The sequence below is a fragment of the Piliocolobus tephrosceles genome, chromosome 12, assembly GCF_002776525.5.
Source record: "Piliocolobus tephrosceles isolate RC106 chromosome 12, ASM277652v3, whole genome shotgun sequence".
Classification (NCBI taxonomy): Eukaryota; Metazoa; Chordata; class Mammalia; order Primates; family Cercopithecidae; genus Piliocolobus; species Piliocolobus tephrosceles.
The window spans coordinates 120675207-120683597 of record NC_045445.1 but is presented as its reverse complement, the minus strand read 5'-3'; the positions used below and the strand labels follow the sequence as shown (position 1 = coordinate 120683597).

Genomic DNA, 8391 nt, shown 5'->3' with positions numbered 1-8391 from the left:
ACTTTCTTGCTAAAAAGCTTATCACCCAAGTTCTGATTACTATTTTTTTTTAAGATTATGAGAAATTTTGCTTTTACAGAATTAAACCCTCTTAACTCAGCATATCTGTGATTTATCATTATAAGTTCACATGAAAAAGCTTGTGGAATCAGTCTTTTTAGCTCATTGACGTTTATAGAATTTTTGTTGAGTCACATGTTGAGGATGCTCCATACAGATTTTAGGAGCTAAGATGAGGTTTCTTCTTGGGGGATGTTTCATCTTCTTTATCTTCTTCTTTTTCTTCTTCATCATCTGGATGATTCACTAAACGAACCACACTGCTACCACTTGGGCTACCTGTTCCAATAGCAGCACAAGCAGAATAAGATGAAGAGAATTTGAAGTCACCAGAAGATGTTCTTTTGGGAGAGTCTACCTTGTCTTCATGTTCCTGGGTTCTTTTAGTCTCCATAAATTCATCGTCACCTTCCAGTGGTGGCATAACTGCTTCTCCTTCTTGGGTTCTTTTAGTCTCCATAAATTCATCATCATCTTCCAGTGGTGGCATAACTGCTTCTTCTGCATCTTCCATAAAATACACTTCTTCTTTCAGCTCCATTTCTTCTATGGTACCTCTGCAAACTACTATATTTTGCAGTACAGAATATACATTCATTTGTATTTGACTTTGTCTCTCTCTCTCTTTTTCATATTTAATCTTCAATCCTTTGAATGTCTGAACATATTCAATCGATTCAAGTGTGTTATAAAACTTTTCAACTATATGTGAAACAAGAGACTTGATATTTTCCACTCTTATGTATTCAAATAGCTCAAGAATAGCTGAATTCAACATATTGTACCGAGTTCCATTATCTAGAAGAGCATTTACAACTGGCTCAAAATGATTTCCCTTGATGATGTAATTATTATAAATTTCATCATTAAGGCTGATCATCCTTCTCATAAAGCGAAGAGCACACAAAATCAGGTAAGTATGCTTTGAATTCGTCAATATCAAGGCCTTTCTTAGCAAGTCTTTGCTCAAGATATAGTTTCTTATGTAGTATGTATGATGTTGTATACAAAATGTAAGTAGCTCTAAAATCAAAGCAAGCAGTTGTGCTGTTTGATTATTATTGGGGCAATTTTTGTTTTTGTCATGTGCAACTATATCATCCTCCTCACAGTTGTGTTCTGAGGTGGCGGCCAAAAGTGGTGCTGTAAATGTATGCATGCAATGTTTGTAGAAGAAATGTAGAAATTCACTTCTTTCACTTTTCTCAGATGTTGTCAGCATGTTGCGTGGATCAAGTAGACTATGGAGAACTACCATCCAATGAACGGCACCTCCTAACTCAGGATCAGTATCACAGATCATTTGTTTAATTATTATATTAATGAAAAGGTCACTATCTTTGCACACCTGGGATTCTGAAATTATAAATTCTCGGATCCTGGATGGACTGTACTCCACTAGATAAGCACATATAACTGCAGCAGCTGACCTCACTTGCAAATCATCCCTGATCATTATGATTTTAAGAACAGGAAGCATTCCCAACTGTGTCAATGTTTCTAATAGTGCATCTTTGCTTTGAGGCTGTAATTCCTGAGAAAATGAACATAATTCCTTGAAAAAAAATAGCAGTTCACACCGTCTATCATCATGTGTAGTCTCATCCTTTAACTGTGCAAAAACTTCATACAAAAATTTGTGATCTTTCTGCAGCATGCTTAATATCTCAGCCTTGTTGGATAAAATAAACGTTGTAAGTGTAGAAAGAAAATTGTCTTCAAATATGGAAGGCACAGGCAAAAGAATGTCATGAATGTACTGTACTCTGTATGTCTGATGTATTTTTTGCCTAAGTTCAGAGTTAGTTATTGGTATAACTTCCTTGAACTTTGCATCGTTGGCCAAAAAGTCCCTATGCCTTTTTGGCTGATCCAAAGCAGGATCATACTCAAGGCATCCCACCACATCCATGATACACTCGTCAGAAAACATTATCTCAAACAGACATGACTTGTTGAGGGATAAAATTCCCTTAATAATTTCATGCAAACGGTATAAACCTTCAGTGTTCTCTAGGTTTTCACAAGTGTGGAACAGTTGCAGTAGTTTTTGAATATAAGCCTCATTTTTCAAGATCTGAGCCAGTCTTTCCCTACGGATAGGTGAGGAGAGAACTGAGTTAACTATGTTAGCAATTTGATCAAGTGTATCGAGTTCACAGTCAGGCAGCACAACCGTATTACCAATTACTGACATTTCATCAAAGTCGTCTTCTGGTTCATCTGAAATGTTCTGTGTGATTTGGACAGACGGATCCTTACCTTGAACTTGACAAATTTCTTTCCAAATATCCTCGCAGCCGGCTGGGTCCTGGAAATTCAGCAACAAACCATGGTTTTCAGCTTCATACCAAACAATTAGTGTCTCTTCATGTTTCCAATAGGGCCTGTCTGGAGGTATCTGTGACCGCAGGATGACTGACCCATCTGAATCTGACCGAACAAGCAGAGACATGCCCTGGAATTGCTCGTCGTAGGTGGATGAGACCTGACCGGTGCCTAGATTGTTCCATTCCTGATCTTCGTTCAGGACATAGACGTTTACACTGTACTTCACGTCCGCCATGGCGTCCTCTGGCCTCGCCCCGTGAGGTGTGGTCTCGGAGGCACTGCTTCCGGTACAGCGTGGCAGCGGCTGTTATTTTGACAACGATGGTGGCCGAGATGGCACCCCTGATAGAAGAAAGCGAATCAGTAGTGGCTAGAGGGGCGGAGCCAAGGCTCTGGAGAGGTCAGAGGGTGCCAGGGTTCCTTCCTGTTCCGTCTGGAGCCATATTACCTCTCACTTTCCACTTTCCCCCACCTCAAGCACGCTGAATCTTCTCTCCATTGCCCCCCAATCCCCCATCCCCTACTGTCTCTTATAAAGCGAGTCTCAGGCCCGGCGCGGTGTGCTCACACCTATAATCCCAGCACAGCACTTTGGGAGGCTGAGACGGGTGGATCACATGAAGTCAGGAGTTCGAGACCAGAGACCAGCCTGGATAAAATGGTAATACCCTGTCTCTACCAAAAATACAAAAATTAGCTGGGCGTGGTGGCGGGTGCCCGTAATCCCAGCCACTCGAGAGGCTGAGGTAGGAGAATGGTTTGAACCCGGGAGGCAGAGGATGCAATGAGCCGAGATCACACCATTACTCTCCAGCCTGGGGACAAGAGTAAGACTTAGTCTGAAAAAAAAAAAAAAAAAAAAGAATCTCTTGGAATCTCCATTGTCAAGAAAAGCGTCATTCTGGCAGGAATCTTGTGATTTCCCCAGAATTCTTCCCCAAAAGAATGCGCCTATGTAACCATTACTATACTTGTTTAAAGGAGCTGCCACCAAGTTTACAAATGGAAGCTTAGAAATTAGAATATGATTTTTCTATAAAGGGTTTTGTTTCTCTGAAACATTTTCACTCATCAGGTATTTGGGAATGGAGCCTTAGGAACTTTGATAAAAGAAACTTTAATCACCTGTGTCCTGACAAAGTTCATATTTCACATTCTGTGTCAAGAAAAGGCTGGTCCAAAAAAGAAGCAGGAGTAAGTGACCTATAGACCATTAGCAAAAATCAGAGAAATGGTATTCAGTCTTCCCAATAAGGCTTGGCAGGAATCTATATTATTCACTTAGACATCCTTTGGGGAGGATTGTTTTAAGAAGGAGTTGGTTAACTCCTCTGGTCTGTTTAGCTCATCCTAAAGCTCTATCTTCTAGCAGAATGGGGAAAACATCTCCCCAACTTTTCTCACTCCATGAGGACACTCCTCATCCGTGGGTAAGGACTGGGCCACAGGAAAACTGTGAGTTAAAATTAGCCAACAGTGAGTATTGGCCATCACAGATCAATTATTTTATTTCTTTTCTTAATAATGATAATAATAATCACAGCAACTAATAAAACTTGAATGCTTATTATGTTCAAGACACTGACAAGAACGTTAGAGCTACTTTCTTACTTAGTTTACGTAATGATCTAATGCTGTAGGAGTATTAGTAATCTTTTTAGGATCAGGAAATAAACTTAGAGAAGTTAAATAAATTGCCAAAGGTCACACACTAATAAGTTGAGGAACTCTGTGTTCAACATGTCTTTCTGCTTCCAAAATTGGTTTTCTCAGTCATTGAACTATGCTATCCCCTTCTTTTCTTGGCCTTCATTACACTTTATTTCACATTTCTTCCATCTATATAATTTGTAATCAACATAAAATTATCAAGACAAGATGGAAGTCACGCACTTCCTCCTTTAGATCCACATCTGTGTATATAGCCAACTGAAAAATAGAAGCTTGGATATGGCAACTCTGTTAAATATAATTTTAATAGTAGCCAAGTTGATTTTTGATGTAGCAGCAAGTTTTGCAGTTTTCTTTTAAAACATATTTTTCCAAAACATTAACCCTGTTATTGCAAGGGAGAGCTAAGAATTGGGGCACATCAAGCACATTTGGACTTGAAGAGTCCTATTTGTAGCAATCACTTCATTTTACATAGCACTGGAGATGTGTGACAATTCTCAAGTAGAAAAGAAAAATTTCCACACACCTCTTTTGTAATATGGCCTATAGTAGATTATAATTCAAGAATATTACTTATGACAGTACAGCTGAGGCTCTTGGGTAATTGAATGCAAAATGACAATTATTTCATAGGAAAATTTAAATGAATGCCAGGAGACTGCTGGTTTAGAAGCATTCACAAATTATAAATAATATTTAAACATAAAAATTAATAAATGACATATGAGAATGATATATGTACTAAACAAATCTTCTTTCAACACGACAGAATGTGCAAATACACAACAGTAATACGACATGTATGCTAATGGTCTAATTTTTTTTTCTCTGCTGTGTTTATATTGAAGTCTCTCTCAGAATCAATTATGATACTGTCAATCCCTTGAATATGCCTTCAAGTTCCATTCTCTGAGAGACGTTCAGCACAAATCTCTGTGTCCTCACAATTTCATCACTGGGAGTTTCCCTTAGGCCAACTAAGGTTCCTTTATCTTAATCAGGTTAACCAAAGTCTCTACGATCTGAAAGTCTTATATTCACATTTCTTAGTGCTATTTCTGCAGTAGTTTCTTTCAGTTCCTGTCTTTATTTGGTTTGATAAGTAGAGCAATGTCCTGTTTTCTTCATCAGTTAACTTTTTTTTTTTTTTTACTTTTACAGTTGTTTTACAGGGAGCAAAGTAATAAGGATAAAATATTCTAGGAGCTGTGTAAATCCTTTAAATATACATTATTTATTTTTCATTTAGTCCTCATAAAAATTGACCTAAGAAAAATATTATTACTACCTTATTAGAGAGGAAAAAATTTGAAACTCCAAAACTGAGTCAAACATTTGGTTCAAACCCCTATTGTAAGTGATGATGCCAGAACTTGAAACTAGTTCTTTTATAGTTCCAATTCTGCACTTTGCCCTTCCCAATATGCAGTGTTCTCTCTCAGACAGTATATAAATTTTTATAGCAGATGTTTACAACAATGTAGTTTTTATTCCAACTATGACTGTTATTTGGTGTTTCTTCATTTTATTATATGAAGAAAAATATTTGAGGCCTGTTCAAAATAAAAATGTGTAGACTGAGTCTTAAGATTAAGAATTCCTCTTTTGTTTTGCATGCTTGCCCCTCTCACATTTCCTCCCTACGACCATAGGGTAGTAAGATTTAGTTCTTCATGACTCTGTTCTAAAAATGAATACTTTTACACGAGGATCTTGTAATTCATCCACATCTTAAGACCACTGGGGTTTAATTTTTACACTTGATCTTAGCCAAAAGGCTGAGAAGCGATGGGTTTAATTTTTATATTTCCAGAGTTCTTTAGAAAACAAAAAAGGAGTGAGTCACACGTTTCTGAATTTTAGGTACAGTAAACTCACACAAAATGTTTATACAGTCACTTGCCACATAAAGACATTTAGGTCAACAATGGACCGCATATATGACATTGGTCCCATAAGATTATAGTGGAACTTAAAAATTCCTGTCACCTAGCTGTCATAACATTGCAGCCCAATGCATTACCTTATCTATGTTTAGATATGTTTAAATACATAAATTTTACCATTATGTTGTAACCGCCTATAGTATTCAGTACAGTGACACGATGTGCAGATGTGTAGCCTAGGAGAAAAAGCTATACCATATAGCCTAGGTGTGTAGTAGGCTATACCATTTAGGTTTGTGTAAGTATACTCTATGGTATTCACACAATGACAAAATTGCCTGAAGATGCATTTCTAAGAACATATCCCTGTCATTAAGCGACACATGACTATATATGAAACATTTTGATGTCTAAATATTCCATCTATAAGAGGACAGAGCATTTCATAGTGGGAAAAACAAAGTGATTTTTGGTTTTATGGAATGGCATTAAAATATGATTATTCAAATGCATCTCATCTAAAATTTTCAACTTCAAAATAATTAGTGTAAAACACACCTACATGTTTACTACAAGTTTTCTAGCTAACTTATTCTGTGGAATGTTGCCTTTTATGGCATATCTTATGGGAATATCTGAAACACAAGGCAAGCAGTGTCAACTCCATCTTTTCTGTGGCTCAGGTGAAAAATATGGAGTAATTCTTGACTTTTCCCTTTTTCTTATTCCCCACATTCAGTCTTCTAATATATACTGTCTGTCTGACTTTCAAAAAGTGTTCAGAATCCTGCCACTTCTCATCACATTTGTTATCATTATTACTACCAGTGACAAAGCCACCATCATCTCTAGTTTGCAAATTTTTAGTAGTCTCTTCTCTTAGTTTCCACCTTTTCCCTACACTAGTGTATTTTCAACACAATAGCTAGAAATGATTCTTTTAAAACATAAGTCACATTCTCCCACTTCTTTGCTAAAAATTAATGTTTTTACCTTAGAACAAAAGCCAACATTCTAAGTATAGTCTATCCATCCCAATAAGATCTGGCCCCTTTGATCCACTTGAGCTCTTCACCTAGTAGTCTCTTTCTTCTTTATTCTGCCCCAGCAACACTATCTACCTTGCTGTGTCTGAAGTACATTGGGCACACTTGCCTCAGGACCTTTGTATCTGCCCTTCTTTCTACCTGGAACACTCTATTTCTCAATGTCTATGTGACTAACACCTCATTTTCTTAAAAAATTATTCAAATGTTCTTGTTTTTCTAGTGATACCTTCCCTAACCACCTCTTTAAAATTGCAGGGACTTCCCATTCCAACTCACCCATCACTTTTCTTCGATGCATATTTTCTCCATAGTACTTAGCATCATGTGATCATTTTGAACTTCATTTATTCTGTTTTCTGAAACCAGACTATCAACTGCATGAAGGCTGTGATTTCCTTATTTTGCACACTGCTCTGTCCCTAGCATCTACCATAGGCATCGTACAGGTAGTTTCTCAGTAATTATTTGCAGTATAAATGCATGAATAAATAAACATTCTTTATAGGATGATTTCCAATAATCCATTTGTTTATTCCACGAACAGTCATTGAAAACTATGGCCAGGCCCTATACCAGGCACTGGGGATGAAACAGTGAATTTGAACTTTATGTTCAGTCCTCTTATGGAATAGCTAGATAGTCTTATCAGGAGTTTTGTTTTGTTTTTTTTTTTTTTTTTTTTTTTTTTGTTGGGAAAAAAAAGAATTTTATTGACCAGCAGGTCAGGGCTCTTGGGCGAGGTTCAGCGGTCCTCTAAGTGGGGCCAGGAAAGTCGCGCGGGCGCTTTCGGGCGAGGTTCCTCCGTCCACAAGCAGTGGGGCCGGGGAAGTTCAAGCCGGCGCCTGCCGGCGGCGACTTTTGTGTCCTGGGCTTGGAAATGGGAGGGCAGTGGGTGGGATAAGGGCGTGCCAGGGGCGTCTCCCTAGTAAGTTTCGGTTTCCTCAAATTCATGTCCCGTCGCGCCTGCTCAGTTGGTCTGCTGTTTTCCCGGGCGCAGGCTGCGTTTTCCCGCGCGGGGGTAAGTTGGATGATGAAGAACCCAGAAGTAGTAGGGGCTGCGTCTTTTCTGTTCACCTTCCTCCATCTTGTCCTTTTCCTCTTCACCCAGAGAATCTTTTTTTTTTTTTTTTTGAGATTCTGCCTGGCCGGGCGCGGTGGCTCAAGCCTGTAATCCCAGCACTTTGGGAGGCCGAGACGGGCGGATCACGAGGTCAGGAGATCGAGACCATCCTGGCTAACACGGTGAAACCCCGTCTCTACTAAAAATACAAAAAAACTAGCTGGGCGAGGTGGCGGGCGCCTGTAGTCTCAGCTACTCGGGAGGCTGAGGCAGGAGAATGGCGTAAACCCGGGAGGCGGAGCTTGCAGTGAGCTGAGATCCGGCCACTGCA

General features: G+C 38.8%; 1 protein-coding gene across 1 annotated transcript; it reads right to left on the bottom strand.

Moving 5' to 3' along the window:
- Positions 1-220: 220 nt before the first annotated feature.
- Positions 221-2665, bottom strand: PPP4R3C (protein phosphatase 4 regulatory subunit 3C). Its single transcript, XM_023202193.1, has one exon. It carries the CDS (start codon positions 2624-2626, stop codon positions 221-223), a length of 2406 nt encoding a protein of 801 aa, XP_023057961.1. The 5' UTR covers positions 2627-2665.
- Positions 2666-8391: the final 5726 nt, after the last annotated feature.

Coding starts and splice junctions, on each gene's coding strand:
- PPP4R3C (XM_023202193.1), bottom strand. CDS start 2,626: ATGGCGGACGTGAAGTACAGTGTAAACGTCTATGTCCTGAACGAAGAT.